At 37.7% G+C, this 20,415-nt stretch overlaps 1 protein-coding gene across 2 annotated transcripts in view; it reads left to right on the plus strand.

Annotated features, from left to right (window-relative positions):
* SV2C (synaptic vesicle glycoprotein 2C) overlaps positions 1-20,415 on the plus strand; it is a 120,027-nt gene that overhangs the window by 63,616 nt on the left and 35,996 nt on the right. For both annotated transcript variants that reach the window (XM_065047366.1, XM_065047365.1), the window contains exon 4: positions 918-1,069. In XM_065047366.1, the coding sequence (XP_064903438.1) occupies positions 918-1,069 (152 nt within the window). The remainder of the gene's footprint in view (positions 1-917; positions 1,070-20,415) is intronic.

Below are 20,415 nucleotides of genomic sequence, written 5' to 3' on the forward strand. Positions count from 1 at the left end.
CAAGCTTCTTTCTTATAGCTCCCAGTTGGACAGTCATTGAGATGACAGCAAAAATACTTTAAATAATAAATATTTTAAATAAATGCTTTAAATATGTAATCTAGTATGTGAGAGTATCTCTTCAAGCTTCATAGGTATTTTCTCCAGCAGGAAAAATAAAATCCACAAGGACTTCTTCTGTTGTGAAGTATTTGACAGCTCGCATTGGTAGCACAGAGGTAAACAGCAGTTAAAGATGATCCAGACACAGACACTGACACTGAAAATGGCACATATTTTGAGTTATACTAAGTTTTGTAAAACCAAGTTGAACATTTTTGTGTGTGTGTGTGTCTAGCTTACCTTCAGACAGCATTTATTTTTACCATATGAAAACCTGTGAATATTATAAGAATATATGGGCTTTCATTAAAAAGTTAATGCTTAGCAAATTATGTAGTGCAACTGAATAGAAGGTCTTTTAAAATATACATGAAATAAAATGTATTCATTGCATGGTGGACATTGACTCAGTTCTGATTGCTTAACGTTTGGGAGGTAAGTCTAAGAGAAATATCTATTACTATCTATTACTTGTTGGGAAAATGACTAATATCTTCAGCAATGTATTTTGACACTTGTCAGTAGACTGCCGTGATTACAGGATTTTTGAAATGGTCAAAGTAAATGCTTTGTGCTGGTTTTTGTTCAAGCAACCAGCATGTTGACAATTCCCTTGAGTCATTGAATGCAACAAGTTGTACACAGAGCTTTCAAGGAAATCTGACAAAAATTACGAATTAGTGAAAGTTTCCTCAAACATTCCCCAATACAAGCTCCTTGTAGTTTGAGTTTTCAATTAATGCAGTTATGGGCTTGTTCAAACTTCAAATAGCTGTTGCTCTCTCACTTAATCCATTATCTGTATCTCCTTTTAGGATTGGTGGAGCAGTGCCAACAGTCTTCTCCTACTTTTCGGAAGTGCTTGCTCGGGAGAAACGAGGCGAACACCTCAGTTGGCTCTGTATGTTTTGGATGATTGGTGGCATCTATGCTTCTGCAATGGCTTGGGCAATAATTCCTCATTATGGTAGGAAAAACATCTCCTTGTGATTTGTAGCTCATCTAGTATTATAGTAAAGCTCTTGAAGTACAGTTTAAAGAGAAGACTCTGTGTCTGTTCTCAAAATATTGACCCTGCTGTTAAGAAAAAATAATTTCCTTCTGGTGGAAGTAAGAATAGATTTTACCCTAAATAACAAATAATATATTAAAAGGGGCAAAATTTAGTCAATACCCACACTTAGACAGATTCTTTATATTACTGGAAACTTGGACACATGAAAATATAATTGCTCTTATTGTTTAATTTTGAGAAAATAGGTGATGTGGACACTTGCATCAGGGAAAATAACTTTTTAAATGCCAGATGCCAAATTGATGCTTCCTTTTTTGTTTGTTTGATACAGAGATAAAATGTCAATTGTATATTCTTGAGAAAGAAGAGTAAGGAGTATCCTCATGTTTGCAGTATTAGCTCTGAATATAAAGGTGTGCAGAATATTTCATCCTTAGTATATCTTTTTAGTGGTGTAGAAATAGAGAAATTGAGCAGAGTGCACCTAAATGCTGTAGGAGTGAATGAGGGCAAATGAGATGGAAAGCTTGCAATGGCTGAAGTTATACAAACATGCAATATAAGCTACTTTGTGAAAAAGCTCTTCACCACCTTGACATTGTTAAACAGTATATGGAGGTACAGATTAAACTCTTAGTCTCTTGTTCTTGCCTTTTAGAAGAGTTAAGTACTCCTGAGTCTCCAGGTTTGCTGAGACTGCTCAGGGGTTCTTCAAAATCAGCCTCTGCAAGCACTTCTCCCTGGCACTCTTCAAGAAAAAAAAGCAATGTTGTGAGTTAGCTGACATCCAAAGCAGCTTTCTTTAGCCAAGCAATGAGGTTTATCACAGTTGGATTGTGAAAGAAAGGACAACTTCATAAGGTTTGCCCAAAGTGATTGGAACATTTAGCAAGTGGTAATGCCCAGAAATAAATTACAATTATGCAGAATAATCCAATATCTAGACTGTTGCATTAAAGTTCATTTCAGAGTCCAGTACATGCAACCTGAACCTATGTCTTCAACCTTATTTTTGGCTTTGAATTGCTGGAATCGAAGTGAGGAATTTTTGCTGAAAATGCACAATGTGGATAATTAATTTTTTTTCCAATTAATAAATTGCTTTGGATGCCAAGTACTTTTGACCTTCCTATGTATTTTTAGTTTCTTCATCTTTCAGTGGGAAATACAAACATTATGAAAGACTGATTCACATAGGTTATCTAATTTAATTGTAGTTTTTAGAAATAAAACAGTAACCTTTACTGAGGTGCTTTTAAAACATCGCATGGCAGTATATCTCAATAAACAATAACACACTTCCTCATACAAAAGGATTGTCACTAGGGGGAATAGTTTTATTCTTTCTTTAGCAGTGGAAGTGTATTAGCAACAAAAAGCTGTGCCACACTGATTTTTTTGCGTGTCCTTCTGAAAAAATATTTATGAAATAATTTAAGACAAAAAAAAATTAAAGACAATTTAGAAAGACAGTATTCTTCAATGTTAGCCATATAAATCACTCCTTGTAGTTTACTAAGAAAAGTCATAGCAGCCAAAAGGTTGTTATCATTCACATCTTCACTAAGCAGGAAGCAAAACACACTTATAACCAAGTCAGCCCACCACTTCTAAGCCTCATTTATATACTGCATAGGGATTTCTAAGTTCTCTGCTTCTCATATGAGAAGTAAACAGTTGATTTTTCCCAGCTGAACTCAGAAGTTACTCAATGACAGTGAATGAAGTTGCAACTGTTGAAAAGCAATAAACTTCCATTAAGCACAGTGGAATCATTCTTAAATTAATAGAAAAATGCGAGGCCAACAGAGCAGAATAATTTTGTAGATTTTTTCCTCCCTTTCTTACATGTATATTCCTTTTATTTGTACTGCCTCTTATATAACCCACTTTAAAAAGTCCTATTTTTACAGCTGCTATACATTATCTAGCCCAAGGCAGCCAATGAAGCTATACAAGTTTACCAGTTGAACGTGTAGCTACAAAGATGGTGTTCTTTACATGTAACAGCTTATCTCTGTTTCTGTTTAAGCAAGCACAGGAGTGTCTGAAACCTGAGTGATACTCTGAAACACAAATAAAGGGAAGCTAACAGTTACCTTGGCATCAACGTGTTAAGAAAGGAGCCAGTGTGATGTAGTTCTTCAGTGACCGCATACAGAAAAGCTAATATCATCTGGAAGACAAGTGTGTCTGTCTCGGAGCTTCTTGAAGTCTATAGCTGTTGGTTTTGTTTAAAAATTGAAAATGGATGTAGTCGTGTTCAGGGTCTCTGAAAGAGAAGTTCAGATCATGGAGAAGCTATTCGAAGGACCATCTGCAGAGAAATGCTTCCAATTGCTGCCAATTAACAAAGTCCCAGATTAGGCTGCTACAAATAAATTGCTTTATGCACTGCCTAGGTCAAGCTTGATAGGAAGGATAATTACCATTTTATAAATCATTTTGCAAGTGCAACTTTAAATTTAGCATAGTGTTTCAAGGTAGACTAGTTCAAGGGCTGTCAGATGCATCAAATGTGTATTACAATATTCATTAAAAGGTTCATTTTTCAAATAACGAAGGATCTCAAGAGTGAGAAATTACATTTCAGTCTAAAATCCAGATAGTGATATATTACCATTTTGTTGCACCAAGTTTATGTGTTAGTTTGGTGATAGGAACCAAAAAGAATCATGCAAGTTGTTTGAGCCATTTTATCCCTTTAATATAAACAAACAAACAACAACAACAGAAACAAACATAAAACCACAAACCAAACACACACACACAAAACACAAAAAAAACCCACAACAAAATAAAGTTGTAAGATTATCAGTTCTACAGCAACAACAACAACAACAACAACAAAAGTTGCATGACACACAGATGCAGTATTTTAAAAATCAGTCTGTTTTTTTATTGTGCCATATCTCCAAACTAAAAAACAGGGGTAGCTGCATAAAGATTTCATTATATTTAACCTATCAGCTTTGGTATTCTGTGTAGTTTTCTGTTCTGCATATGTGATGTATACAAGCCTTTTCTGGCTTCATAAACTAAAAAAAAAAAAAAAACACTTTTAAAATTTGAAACATTCCCTAAAGATTTTTGTTTAGTGATGAACAAATACTCACCTAATTGATTTGTAAATCTTATTCCTGAACAAGAAGGGGAATACATGGCTGAAAAGAAATTAGATTGCAAGGCAGAGAACTGGAGGTGCTGGGGAATATGACGAGGAGGATGCAGCTGTCAAGGCTGCTATAGCCTAAGCTGCAACGGAACTCTGAAGCTTTCAGAGGCAGAGACATTAATTCCTTATATATCCAACAAATTCCAGCTAAATTAGGCTAGATCATTCACTAAAAGACTACAAAATTAATAATACAGAATCAAGGAAACAAAAAACATACTACTTTCCAACACACTCAATACAAAAAGCAGCTTTAAGTCTTTATCTAAACATTTTATTCAGACTGGTGTACACATATTACATAACAGATCTTCATCTAAACTGTTCCCTTTTCATCAGTAGCATCTTCTTTCCACTTAACTGAGGACTATCTACTTGTATTCTTGAAAGGGGTATTTAGCACCATTCAGAGAATACAAACTTGAAGAAGAAAGAAGTGGAATAAGAAATGTAAGGAAGAAGCATTCAATTTCAGAATAGAAGATTTCTTGTCGAGCAATAATATGTCTGTATAGGTATAAGTAAGAAAGTATAAAGATGCTTGCTGTTTAAGCAGATTTTTCCGTTGCATCTGCAAACAACGGGTATTTCATCCTGTGATTGGAAGAGGACAAGTTACAAGTGATATTTCTGCCCCAGTCATTAAGATTTACTAAAGAATGACCTTCCTTTTTCAGAATTTTTTTGAAGATAATAGCTTTTTTACAATAACACTGAACTTAAAAGTGCATATATAGAAGTGTTCAAAGAATGGACCCAAACCTGACTTGCAAAACACTGTATTTAAAAGATAATGGCAACTTCTGTCTTAAAAATGTTTAATTATGTCTCTAACTGTAAATTTTGTAAATTCTTTTCCTGGTTTGAAAAATATATTTGCTCCTACTTCTCTCTGGAGATCTTCACCTTTTACTCTTCCTCTGCCAATATCCCCAAATGAGTGTAAATGACAGAAACTGGGATTTAGTTGAAACAGGAAAGAAGTTTAAAATATAGATAAAGTACTAACATAAACTCTCAAATGTAATTACAGAATCTCCATTACTGGAGGTTTATAAGGGCAAATTAAACCACAGCATTTCCTCAGTAATTTAGGACCACACTACAATCACCAAATTTATTACCGGACACCTGTTGCCCATTCTTAATTCTACTTTCCATAAGTCTCTTCCTAGGCACAGGGGACCATAAATGATTTCTATTTCTAAACGAGTGTAATTTACGTTAGAGTGGACAAATCTGTTTTTATTTTGAGTAAGTGGCTTGCAAAGTGGCCTGAAAAACATTTCTCAGTTTACAGTATAAGATCGTTGAGGCAAAGCAGATCAATTTCCCTGAATAAATTAATTGGCAATCAAACAGGTCTGTTTATCACCTTCTTGATATGTGGCTCAAGAGCACTTTGGATAGTACTTTCTGTAGTCACATTGGCTTTGTTCTTGTGTCAGTCTGTTGGAGATAAAAAAGACAAATTCACCTTCAAAACTACAATAAATTCCCCTTCTGTATGAAACCATTGTGAACTATACTGTAATAAAATAAGCAAGGAGGTAAGCAGAGCTGCTGTGAAAATGAGGAGATACAGAGGTATTGGCTCATTGTGCAACTCATAGCATGTACAGCACCAGGCAGTGTTAATGGAAGAGTTAATCTTGGTCTGCAGCAGACTAAACAAAGAATGCAATGGACTAAAACTGTTCGGTGGCAATGAAGTGAAAAAAAAAAACTTGAAGCTCACTTATTCTATTTTTGTTGTTGTTGGGCTAAAAGGTTTCTCATTGGCAAATGGCAGCAGCAATATTGGCATAAAAAATCCTGTGCCAATGTTACGCATTGTCAGTGGGGTTACAGGACATGGTGACTACTTGATTAGCAATACATACAAGCAGAAGGATCTTAGCTGCCATCCATCTTCCACAACTTTTGATGAGCAGAACTAGCTCCTTTTGAGTGGTAGGAGCTGCAAGAATGGATGTACAGAGATCTCAGTCTAATCTGCAGTTCTTCTCCCATTACAAGGAGACAAGAGTTTATTGCATCAGCTAAGTGGAGTCCAAAGGTTGCATCCCTCTCTCATCGTAATTATTCCAAGATTAATGCTGTGAAACAGTTGTTCTCTAGTATATAAATGTTATATGTTATATGTTTTAGACAATATAAGGGAAAAGTGAGGCTTTTTCTGTTTGTCAGCTTTTTTTTTTTTTTTTTTTTTTTGGTAGAAATTAAATGATTAATGAGTGTCTTTGTTACTAAGATGAAGGACTAGAAGACAGATTTTTTTTGGTCACAGTTGTTTGGGTTCCTTATTCAAAGTTGGAACATGCTGAAGTAGGATGCCATCACTGATTTGGACATGCAAGAGGTGCATCAGGGACATCTTTTCTGATCTTGTAGAAGGCAAATAAGAGAAAAGCATGATTAGCTGCAGAAAGAAAAGGAATAAACTGCTTATTGGGGATAAGACTAATATAATGAGCTGAAATTCCTGTGAAGAGGAGGTAGTATAGATGACTAAAAAGACTTTCTAATGGTGTGTTAGTTAAGCATCTGAATAAAATTGCTATGGAAGTAGTGAAATCTCAGTGACTGTAAGTCTTTAAGAAAAGATTACATTAACAAGTTTTGAGATATTGTAGGGGACACCATTAATGCTGATTTGGAGCAAGTGAATGCACCAGATGCCCCCTCAAGGTCTTATTCACCCTTGTTCTCAGAGAACTATCAAACAGATGGTGTTGCTCCTGACAGTGCTGGGATATGCCAGAAAAGAGCAAATTAAGAAAATTAAATTAGGAGAGAACTTCTGAAATGGGGGGTGGGGGGAGGAAGGGGAGGAAGGGGAGATGGTAGACAACAGCATTGGATATTCCCATCGCATGTAGAAGGTATTCTAGCTGGTAGCTCCAAAGGGAAGACAGAAAATAATAAATAACCCTGCACTGGTAGAAAGATAAATGAAAAAATCTGTCCTTCTCTAATCCTGAAAATTCTGGATTCTCAATTTTAAAAATATTATTTTTCTCAAACCTTTTCCTACCACACTGCTTTTTTTTTGGTGGTTAAAAATAAGTCCAAATCATGGCAGCAGATGTTTTGGAAAAAGCTGAGTCCCATTTTCTATTACACAGTAGCTTCTGTTCTTCGAGGAAGATCTTTAAATTCTCTTAGTAGTCCAGATCAGAAATGCCAAAGAAGATGGCCCGGGGAAGAGCTACATGTCTTTTCTCAGTTTATAATAGTCTGTGAATGCACTAATAAATTTGTGGAATTTTAAATCAATATATTTTTTATTTCTTTTTGTTTGATTGCGTGGTTTGGTTTGATTTGGTTTTGTTTGTTGGGTTTTTGTTTTGTTTTGTTTTGTTTTGAACTTGGAGGAAACATTTTATCCAAATTTTAAAACCAAGAGCAGCTCTGCAGTTTTGCCTTCTCCATACAATTGTCTTTCTGATACCTCTTCTGTCTTCAGAATCCAGGAATCTATGGATACTTCAACCAATAAAAATTACTGTTTGAGATTTAAAGGAAGTTGGAGCTTCGTTGATGTTGCGTCTGCGTTTGCTATGAGACTGTGTTGTGTTGAACAAATGGAATAGATCAGATGTAAAGGCATCTAATACACAATGCAACATCTATTGATCTGTTCTGCATTCCACTAAGAGGCAAAATGATCCTCAGCGTGCTGTGCTTCCCCCCACACTTAGGGCCCTTTCATTAGTCTGGTATCCTGCAGGCTGAAGCCATATACATACTTTTGAATTCTGAGTTAATTAAAGTGGGTATGAGGCAGTTTTAATGTTAACTTGAGTTATAAACTCCTGCTCATGAGTTGTTCTTAGTTTGAAACAATCCTGTGAAATTAGATTATATTAGAATGCATATACTTTTAAAAAGTCTTCGTCTTTAGGAACAACAGGAATGACAGAACACAGCAGAATTTAGAAGAGTTGCTTATGCAAATACAGCTAAGAAAGCAAAACAAATAACTTTATCAGTTTGCTATTTTCTGTATACCAATACAGGGTTTGATGTGGTCATTTAAATTATATTCACAAATATTAGAAGCTTAAGTAGCTTTTAGAACATCTAGTTAATGAGCACTAAAGATGTTCATTAGTGAGCTTCAACTATAACTTTCTTCTGGGCTCTTTAGGGTGACTGTGAAAAAGAAATTGGTTTATTGACAGATGCAGTGGAAAAACTAAGAAGTTGGTTTGTGAGCAGAGAAGAAATAAGACCCACTTTCTTGGGAGTTTCTGTCAATGTCCCTGTGGTTCTGGCTAACTGCTTTCTCTCACAGCCTTCCGCTATATCCCTTACAAGTTACCATGTCAGTACTTTTAGTTTCTCCTTGCTTTTTCCAGAACTTTTCTGCAATAGACTCCAGAGCTGCTGTTTTTGCAACAAGAAAAACACATTTTCCCACAACCTCACCGTGGTCCCTGCTGTATTACAGCTCTTCTCTGATCTGGATGCTGCCAGAGAGGAGGCAACACATTTTGACATGGGTTGGATCGATGCCAGAGTCGATGGATGGCATGGCCATGGTGCAGCCCAAGCCCCCAGGCTGGCTGCAGCATCCCTGAGAGACTGCTGGCCTCTCCTGCCTTTTCCTTCATCCTCTGATGGGTTCTCTCCCCTCTGTCTGGGTAGTGCATTTCATAACAATTTGGGGAACATGATTATCTCTCAGACTATTTCTGCCTGTCAGATTTGATTGAAGTAGGTCAATGACTAAGGGATGATGACAGAGGTACTCACAGACAGGCGAACAGACTGTTGCCGTAACATCACTGTCCACTGCCATAAACATCATTTTCCACAGAAACCATAGTAATAGTCATTCAATATATAGCAGTACAATAATGGCAACTCCTTACCCTTAGTTTTAATGAAAACTCAGTTTCACACAATGAATAGACCTTGAGTATAAAATTAAGAAAAATTCCATCCAAGTTCATGAAGCTGCCTTAGAAGTCTGGCCAGTGGCCATCAGAAATGTCTGCAGTGGCAGACATAACCCTTGCTTTTCACTTCTAGAAACAAACAAGATTCTAATCTGATGAGATTTTTCTTTGGTCAATTTTTTAATGTTGAAAAGGCAATTTTTTTTTGGTTTGTTTTTGACTATTCTGTAATAGGTGAAAAATCAAGGTCATTTCTATAGATGGGCAAAAGGGGAGGTGGCTGGTCTTACAGTATGATTATTTAGATACATAAATATATGAATTTTCTCTGGAACACAGTGTGGGATTACAAATTTGTCGACCATAGTTTCATATTCTTTGTCTGGCTTATAAAATGGTCTGCTCTGAAGGTATTAGTGGTTGTCCTTTTACTAAGTTTATGTTTTCTGTATGGCTTGGATATACAACTGGAATATCTTTTTTTTTTTCAATTTGCAGTCCAGTTGCCTTTAATATAAAATTAACATAATCAGTTGCAGAATGGCATCGCGTTTCTTTTTCAGGAAGTTTATTTATACTTTTCCTCTGAGAAAAATATTAAATGTTATTTTTGAGAATTATGCCTACTTCAGTGAAAGTACTTCCATCAAGATATATTCAATTATGCATGGATATCTGAGTATAGCATCTAACTCTCTTCTTTCTGCTCATAGTTATAATGGAGGGACCTGCACAAATACATGCAAAAAACTGATCTGCCTCCCCTATAGTGTTTTTGCACGTATTATTCTCAACATTTTTATGCTTTCCAAAGATGCAAGTAGAAAACAAGATAAAACAGGCAAAGAGAAAGAGCAAGATTTGGTAGCTCTGAGCTTAGATTTCAGTTCCTGATTTCCTCAGCTTTGATGCTGGCCAAGGCGAGGAGATGCTGCTTTCTACCACTCCCTGTTCCTCTCTTGCTGTTGAGTCTGTATTATATTGTTTCATTTCTAGTACAGGGGCTATTTGTTGTGGGGCATTGAAAGTTTTGGCCCTCACCCTAGTTGTTTCCTGGAGGTAACATTGCCACATAATAAAAAAGTGTGAAATCACAGCTAAGGAGATCAAGGTAAGGCTTTCAGATTGTTTTATTTTCCCATGGGAATCTTAGGTAATTCAATTCTGATATAAACATCTGATTCCTTCGTGTTATCTGGATATTCTAGACTTTGTAAGGAAATCATGAAGCTGTATAAAAGGAAAAATTTAATATAATGCTCTGTTTCTTTAATATATTGCATTTTCTTTGTTACCTTTGATAATTACATTTCAAGCACTGTGACTGTCTCTCTGTAGGGAAAATCCTTCCCCCTTGGATAGCTATGACAGATTGTAACTGAGGATCATTAGTAATTGATTTGTGAGTGCAAATAATACTTGTGTTGAAAGTGCCTGACCAAAGTTTGAATTCAGGACTTCTGACACATGATTCACGGTATGAATAGAGAGGCTACATGTATTCAGCTGACTGGGTTTCTTTAATTGACCTTTGTTGGGTTAGAAGATAATTCTTAGAATACATATTTGGTCTAATTATCTGATGACATAGGCTATCTGTTATTCTGTCTATCTTTTAAGATATTGCTTCTTTTTTTAGAAAACAGAAGTAGATTAAATAGCAAAAAAAGAAAATCAGACTGAAATCACAGCACTGAAATGATAATTAAAAATATTTTTTCTTGCAAAAACTTTCAAATGAATAAAATATAATAAAGTTAAATTTTGAAAGAGTTTCTTGAATTGCATAATGTTCTGTTGTTGCATTGCAGCAGTATGTGAATGGTAAAATGCACATCACTGGTAAAAGACACATCTCTGTATTCTTCAGAAAATGTTCCAGCATTTCAATGATTGTTTTGTTTGTAAAAGTTAGGCTAGATAGATAAGGCCTATTTTCTTTTCGTAAACCTCAGTGTTTGTTGTGCCTTTTTTCCCATTGACTTCTCTGATTAATTGCTTCTCTTGTCTTCTTCACTGTGAGCCCATCATTTAAATATCCTTTGTCCAGATGCACATAAACTGCTGGAAGTACCAGACCAGGACAGGAACACTCAACATTTTCAATTAGCTTCCACATTTAACATCTGCTCTTAGTAGAGTCTACCACAACTTGTCGTGCCAAATAAAATGCCTAGTTTCATGACATTTTTACAAGCCCCCAGCAAAATAATTGTAAGGTTTTAATTATGCTTTTGGTGAGATTGCACATGTAGACCTAGTACATGTTTGAACCCATTACAATTTCACTCTCAATTTGTGAGCACACAGCTGTGGGTAGGCAGTGGTGGGCACTACACAAAAATATGCAGAGATCATTGTGTTTTGCATATTGGTAGGACAACAGCCTAAACAGATTTTGTTGCAGATAAGTGTTTTCTTTCAGATTTCATAATGAATACTGCACAGGGCATTTGGCAATTCTACACTCTCTAGTTATAAAAGCAGATTTTGCGTGTTGTTGATGATTTGCTCTTATTGTACTCTTTTGGACTGTCCGAATAGATGTTTCAAACTTCATACACAAACCATTTTTCAATTCTTAATTAGGTGTAGTAACATAAAGTAGTCGAAACCACTAAGTACATGTAGGAGAACAGAGGTAGAAATCTTAACAAGAAATGAAAAATAAGGTCATAAAAACAAAATCTGAAGCACATTCTAGTGACATTTGATTGCAGGGTCTCAACATTGTCACTGACTGTGATATTTTTAAGCTCTGACAACAGCATCTTTTAACATGAGCTGTCCCATGCTCCTTTTGACGTCAGTTGCATTCACTTGATCCATCATCTCTGGAAAACATGACATGGCCTTTTCATCTTAGACTGACAAGCCTGTAAGTTATGATGTTTTCAGAGTCATGGCTACCAGATTTTACCTCTTTGTTTCGTGAATTGTGAAGTGCATTCACTGAACAGCTGCACAGAACCAGACCCAAGTGAGGACTTTACAGAGCTGCACAAATACAGTAATCTCTGGGGCAACTGACTCTGTCAGCTGAAGTCAGATCAATTATGTACCGCAGTGCTTGTAATGAGATTTTTGGTGGTATCACCTAAATATTAACCCTTAGTGTCCTGTTCTGCAGGGTAGTTGTTTTTTTGTTAGTTTCTAGTTTCTTTCCAGTTCTTCAGTCTACACTCTGCTTTGAACTATAGCATAAACTCAGTGTTATAATTGAATAGAACTTCCTTGTATTGGAAAGATATATTTTGTTTTTTATGTTCACTTTTTAATCTGGTTGTTAAGCTCAGAAAATTCTTAGACCATTCTTTGATTTAGTTTTCTTTCTAGGTACTGCCAACTACTGCTGGGGTTTTCAACACCAGGAATTTAATAAAATGCTTCTAGGCTATATGCCCATAAGGATAATTAAGACAAAGAAATCCTTCATCTGTAGGTGTGAGCTAGCCACATAGGACTCTATATATCCATTTGAAAAATTTCTATTAGTCCATAAATTCAGGAAGGTCACAAACCACTGACCTATTGCATACCAGCATTATTTTTGATGTTTTCTGGTTTTCTAACTCCATAGTATTACAAGGGTATTGGGAAGATTTCAAGTGTATGTATAAAAGAATCTTACATCCAAGCACTTACAGCAAGCATTGGTTTCCACAAGACTGAGGAGGGTGTCATGTGAGTCTTAATATCTCTGCTTACAAGTGTGTTTAGATCTAGATCCGATCTTTAACAGAAATGATAAAATTTTCCAAATCAAATTTAGATACAGAAATATTTTAAAAAAGCAGTCAGTTATAGGGAAATTAAGCATCTGAGATTTTGATTACAAATCACAGTTCTTTTCAAGTTTTCCATCTGAACCTTGGATGAAATTTGACCTGTGTACATTAATTTCAACTTTTTCTGGAAAAGGATCATGAGTATACATTCTAGTCTGGAATACGTTTATTTACTTACTTAATATCTTCAGTTGGAACATGGTGTTTCTCATTTTAAACTTCAGAAATAGGCAATTAACTTAAGTTTTAAGAGAGTTCTTGTACTGATTTGGATTTATAAAGTAAGTGGTAGAGAGGAAGAAAGCTGTTTTGAAGACAGATGAGGAGAATGTTGTAGAAACACCGATATAAGATCTAAGCAGGAAATCGCAAGTTTGCCCTGGAAAAGTTTCAAAAACTATGTTCGTTACCCAGGAACTGTAGGGAGTGAGGATATACCCACTTTCCAAGGAGTATAATGATATTTGCATGCAGAATAAAGCCACATAGAGTTTATTCAGGTTTGATTCCTGGCAACCAGCATCTGAAGTCTGGCAAAATGACTCAGGACAGAGATGAAACCCGTAATGGTGATGAAATCAAGACATTGCGATTTGATGTTGGAGTACTTTGAGATTTTGTTTACAGCCCAATAGAATAATTGCTTATGGTTTGTGTTCAGAATAGCTAAGGTGCAAAATTGGATCCTGCATGGTGATGGCCAGGTGAAGACATATACGTCAACGTGACAAACTGGTAGCCCATGGCTTGGACAAGTGTACTCTACGCTGGGTTAAGAACTGGCTGGAGGGCCGGGCCCAGAGAGTGCTGGTGAATGGGGCTGCATCCAGCTGGTGGCCAGTCACTAGTGGTGTTCCCCAGGGGTCAGTGTTGGGTCCAGTCCTGTTTAACATCTTTATTGACGATTTAGATGAGGGGATTGAGACCATCATCAGCAAATTTGCTGATGACACCAAGTTGGGAGGGAGTGTCAACCTGCTGGAAGGCAGGAGGGCTCTGCAGAGGGATCTGGATAGACTGGAAAAATGGGCTGATTCCAATGGAATGAAGTTCAATAAGGCCAAGTGCCAGGTGCTGCACTTTGGTCACAACAACCCCTTGCAGCGCTCCAGGCTGGGCGCAGAGTGGCTGGAGAGCAGTCAGACAAGGGACCTGGGGGTACTAATTGACAGGAAGCTCAACATGAGCCATCAGTGTGCCCAGGTGGCCAAGAAGGCTAACGGTATCCTGTCCTGTGTCAAAAATAGCATGGTCAGCAGGACAAGGGAAGTGATTCTTCCCCTGTACTCTGCATTGGTGAGGCCACATCTGGAGTATTGTGTTCAGTTCTGGGCCCCTCAGTTCAGGAAAGACGTTGAAGTGCTGGAGCGGATCCAGAGAAGAGCAACACGACTGGTGAAGGGACTTGAACATAAGACCTATGGGGAGAGGCTGAGGGAGCTGGGGTTGTTTAGTCTAGAGAAGAGGAGGCTTAGAGGTGACCTCATCACCTCATAACTACCTGAAGGGAAATTATAGCCAGGTGGGGATTGGTCTCTTCTCCCAGGCAGTTAGCAATAGGACAAGGGGGCATGGGCTTAAACTCTGCCAGGGGAAATTTAGGCTGGATATTAGAAAGAAATTCTTTACAGAGAGAGTGGTCAGGCATTGGAATGGCCTGCCCAGGGAGGTGGTGGACTCACCGTCCCTGGAGGTTTTGAAACTGAGATTGGACATGGCACTTAGTGCCATGATCTAGTAAATGGACTAGAGTTGGACCAAGGACTGGACTCGATGATCTCTGAGGTCTTTTCCAACCGAGTCGATTCTGTGATTCTGTGATCTTAGCAAAGTGCATTTCTATTGTTTCTCCCTGTTTTGTGAATGTAAAATTCTAAGTGGCCAAAGTTAAACGAACAGAAGTAGAGGACTGCAGGGTCTACACTCGCCATCAGTGGAATCCTTTGTTCCTTTCCTGTAAGCCAAACACTTTGCTCCTAGTTGTCCCGCCCCCACACACACACACTTTTTTTTTTTAATGCAGTATCAAGTCAATGGGAGAAACGCGTAGTTTAAATCAGGGAATCAATCTAGGAAAGGGTCACAAAGTTCAGTGTTGATGTGGCCTCACCTTGAGCACTGTGTGCTGTTCTGGGCCCCACAATTTAAGAAGGATGTGGAGGTGCCTGAGTGTGTTCAGAGAAGGGCAACAAAAGGTGGAAGGGCTAGAAGGTATGTCCTATGAGGAGCTAAGGACTTCGATATTATCTGTGTTGGAGAGAAGGAGGCTGAGGGGCAACCTCATGGCTCTCCACAGCTCCCTGAGGACTGTGAGTGAAGATGGAGGTGCTGATCTCTTCTCCCTGGGGTCCAGTGTACCACTCCCCTCCCCTCCCCTCCCCTCCCCTCCCCTCCCCTCCCCTCCCCTCCCCTCCCCTCCCCTCCCCTCCCCTCCCCTCCCCTCCCCTCCCCTCCCCTCCCCTCCCCTCCCCTCCCCTCCCCTCCCCTCCCCTCCCCTCCCCTCCCCTCCCCTCTTTCTGACATCACCTCTCCCCTTAAATTCTCTCCTGTCTTGTGAAGACTCTTCTACTCTTTTTCCCCTGCTTGTTTTCACTTACCGAATCTTTGGACCAGTCCTCTGAAGGGGAGAATAAGGGTGAATATGTATAAAATCCATAATGGTCAACTTGGTTTGCAAGCCCTTTCTCTCTGGTTTTGTATAACTTCCCATCTGCCCTGTAAGACTTCATAAAAGGTGAACTACTAATGAGTTATTTTGCCATATTAATGTCTCTGTTTTATTTAGTTGACCTAGTATCCTTCCCAGCAAGCAGAATGGAATGTTAACACTGTTTTGGTTTAGGAGCAATTTAGGTTTTCTTAAGGTAGATCACAAGTTAAATATATGATTTTTAATAATGCTCAATCAACAACTGATTAAGAAAACTATTTAAAGCAATTCAGTGGGATTTGTTTTAATTAAAACAGTGATTTGATTAAAAATTTGATGCTGTCAAGGGTCACACTGTACTTAGAAAATGAAGTTAAATCACATATAGACACACACAGAGATATATCATTGAAAAGCTAAGTACAAATCTATAAACACACATATACTCACATGCATTAATCCATGGATATTTGAATATATTTGCACACACTGACCTATAGATTTGTGCATATGTATGTGGAATATAAGTGGAAGTATACCTATAGCCAAAATTTCCCTCTCAAGTTATGTGCATTACTCACCTCAATGCATGAGCATTTCTAAACAGGCGATTCGTTGAGGCTTGAGAAATCTGTCCTTGCCAACAGCTTTATGGCTTCAGTTCATCATTAAATGTCTCTGTGAGATGTACAACCTAGAGGGAGATGCAGAGTCACAGCCCACTCTGATCCCAGAGAGCTCAAAAGGCCTCACTTTAGGATCACTATTTATAGGGTCACAAGAGTGTTGGCTTCAGTCAGTATTTTTCCACTGTAGCTACTCTTGGGAAGAGGTAATATTCTGGCAAGGTCCAGGACTCCCCAGATCACATAGTTCTGGTAACATTCACTTAGGCAGAGTCCCACAAAGCAGGTGTACCAAACTCAAAAGTGACTGATGGTCACTGTATTTCCCAGGTAGAAACAAGGTCTTTTCCCATATGGCATAATCTTGGAGGGCATGCCTTCATGTCTTGACTCACCACACTTGTGCTTCAGTTTCCCAACTGCATTACACAATGAGGAGTTACTCTTGACAGCAGGTTTAGGAGCATGGGTGGTGGCTCCATGTCCTTTCTCACTGCACTTGCAAAACAGGAATTGTTCTTCCCAAATAATGCCTGACCTGCCCTGGTATCCAGGTGGTCAAGTGGCCCAGGAGAGGAAGCATGGTTGGAACCACCACACCCAGTAAAGAAAATTGAAGGGCAAGAATAGCCTCCTTTGCTGAAGTCAAGGTACAGGCATGTCATTCCCATTATGCTCAGTTATGACAATGGCCTGCTTCAAGTTCCTACATGTATTTATGTTTCTATGTAGCTAGGAAAGCAAGTGAGATCCAGTGTTTCCTAATCATAAATAGACTTCTAATTAAATATCCTTTGCCACCTCTAGCATCTGCCAAGATTAGACAGATTACAGGACCAGGCTGTTGGGTACCTGCTGTTCTCTTATTAGGAACTGCTGCTTTAATTCTTATATATGATTGCATCTGTTCATCTCCTCTGCCATTTCAGAGATTAACTTATTGTCTGTATTGGCTTTTGTGCATCACATCATCTTGATACAGCCATATTTTAGGGCTGAATGAAAGTCAGACTCCAGACAGACCATTGCAATCCACACATGCAATGACTTCCAAGCTTCTCCCGTCTTGTTTCACCCAGCATTGTTAGGTATTCTGACTTTAAACTAATTTTAATGACTTTTCTATCAGGCCTATCACAGATATGTTAGCATTTCCATAGCAAGGAAACAAACCTAACAGCTCTATATGCTGTGCAGAGTGTATGTACAAGTAAGTGAAAGTCTGACATAAAATTGCTAAACCTCAAATTTTGGGCATGTATCATAGTATATCAGTTGTCTGAAGTGTGGTTATGCACAAACTTCCTCCTCAATTAAAAGTAAAGCTGGGAAGTACTACAACAAGTATTAGAAATGTTTTAAAAGTGGATTTTTGATGTCGCCATTCAGATGTAATACAGCTGGAGACCTTACCCAGACAACAGCACCATGCACTGGATAGAGGAATTGTGTACAATGTTATTAGAAAGCAAATTATTTTCGGTGCAATGTCATCCCTATTGCAGCTGTCCTGGGGCATGGCAGTTATAATGTTACTGGAGTGACGAGAAACCTGATAATTCGGGTTTTCAGATGAAGATCAATGGCAAGTAATGAGTGTCAGGGGTTGACAACCCCTCTCTCTGCAGGCGAGGAAATGTGTCATTAGAAAAATGTCTTGTTCCTTTTAGTCACAGTTTTAAGTGTTAGCACACAAACTCTGGGTTTAACATATTTGTAAAATACATCTGTCTAACACTATTACCTTCTTTTATTGATGGCTCATGGCTCTCAGGGACTAATAGCATCAGCTAGAGAGTCAGCTAGATGCAAATGAGAGTTAGAGAGGCTTCTACAGGCACTTTTGTTAAGAAACCTCCATCATGGCCTGCCACACTTCAGCTATTTTATTTCAAGATTACTTCTGCAGAATGTAACAGCACCTGACCTGCTGAGCCAGCTGGTTTGTAAGGTATCTAACTATTTATATAGGCTAAAAATATCACTGCCGTTCCCATGTGATATTAATAATCTAATCACAGGAAAGGCAAGAGTTATACTTTGTGTCACCAGAATTTCATGTTAATATAATTACAGACTAATTCTGAAAAGGGTGTTTCTCTATTTGTTGGAAACAATGTATTTCACCTAGTATCATAAAAACTACTAGCAGAGTTTCCTCATTTATAAAACTTCCCTGAAGACTTTTTTCTTCTGTTTCAATGATATTTACCGTTATTCTAGCCAGTACCACTAAAATATATGTGCTCAAATCCTACATGTCACTCACAGTTAAACTTGATAAAGACAGGACAGACTATGAATGCAATAATAATGTATTTCGGTGCTGTCAGCTGAAAAATATTTCCGGTCCTCTTTATAATTTTGATTTTGCTTAGATTTGGGAAATACCCAACGAAATGACAACATGTCGTAGCAGAACTCTTTCTGCAGAAATTTTAAACAAGTATTATTTGTCTTAAATGCGATAACAGTGCCACCACGTGGCAGTTTGCAGCAATCACACGTGTTCTGGAAATTTTTCAAACACAAAACATTAAAAAGTGAGACTAGAAAGCTGAGTTCTGACCAAACATTATGTTTTAAAACAGAAATAAATAAAGTAATAAAATCATATAAAGGATTTTTAAGAAGAATCTATACAGTACATTAATTCTTACTCATATCTTGGCTATGCTTCTCCTCTGCCCCTAATTGTAGGGATAGTCTTGCCATTATAATACTACTGGTTTTTCACTGTCAACATCGCACTTCAGTGTAACCCTTATGGATTTGTACAGAACTATCACGTTCCCTTTCAATCCTCATTTTTGAAAGTTAAGCAAATCATTCCCATTAATCTGCTCTGTACTCACCTAGCCACTGTAAAATATGATCCTTGTTCTTCAAGGTACCTGCTGTTTCTCATGCAATGTATATTTATAAAATTCAGTTTAATATGGTTGGTTTTGCCTCTATATTTATTCCAAAAATCTACAAGAATAATATTTTCTTTCATTTGGAGCAATAACTTTTTTCTTTTTTTTTTTTTTTTATTTGTAATATCCTTTTTGTTTATTAATACTATGGAGCAGATAAAACACTGTGTTGGGAGGGAAGATTTTGTTGACATTGACTTCATCATATAAATTGGTGATTAGATATAGATTAGCATCTTGGTACATTTTGCTTTTGCTCTGCTGCATGTTGCTGTGTTTCTGTAATCAGTAATTGGCATCCATATCTCTCTGATTCACTTGATCTTTTCCAGCACTCAGTAGAGTGAGGGGGTGTTATTCGGCACAAAGGTTGCTGCAGCAGGTACGGATTCGGTCATTGCAGACTTTACATTGCTCTACAGCAAGTCATTCCCAAGATGCATTTGGAGCAAGTGTTTTAGCAATTCATAAAACGTTGGGACTTGCCGCCATTTTCAAGATTAATGACTCTGGAATACAGCATAACCAGGAAGCAAGGGTGAAGTTTACCTCTAGGTCACTGTGCAGTGCTCTGAATGCAGCCATGCAGAGCTTCTCTGTCTTTGCTATTGTATCATAAATCAAGGAAAGGAGAAGCAAATTGAATTACAGCCAAGAACACACTCCCATTTGATTTCAAGACTTACGTACAGTAGGAATGAAAGCCACTTTGTGAGCTAAATTCAGAGTTACACTAATGGCTCCATTTTCCAGATTAGCTCATGACCTAGGGAAATGTGATGCATTAACCATAGGAATAAATCTAAACTTGCTCTACATTTAAAATATATATTTGTTTTGCTGTTCCAGTGCTGGTGCTGGAATAGACAGGTGAGCAGTCTCAAGGAAGCTGTATTGCAGCTGGCTTTTGTTTCTACCATTTGCTTCTTATAATCCTGACATTATCCTGAATTCAGCAGATGTGTTAAATCACAAGAAAATTGCAGCAACTAATATGATACATAGAGAATAAGAATGAATAAGAGGAATAAAACTGTACCAAATATTTCTCTTGACAAGCTTCTTACCTATTTTGAGGATTAAAAAGCATGTTTTGCAGGTTGTTGGGATGACAGCAGGATGAACGGTACACCCATTGCTTTTAATTTTGTAGTGTGATTCACTTACACTAAGAAATGACATGTTAAAATAAAATATCATAAGCATTTTCCAGGACAGGCTACAGAGCACAAGA

This window comes from Columba livia, chromosome Z, assembly GCF_036013475.1.
Source record: "Columba livia isolate bColLiv1 breed racing homer chromosome Z, bColLiv1.pat.W.v2, whole genome shotgun sequence".
Classification (NCBI taxonomy): Eukaryota; Metazoa; Chordata; class Aves; order Columbiformes; family Columbidae; genus Columba; species Columba livia.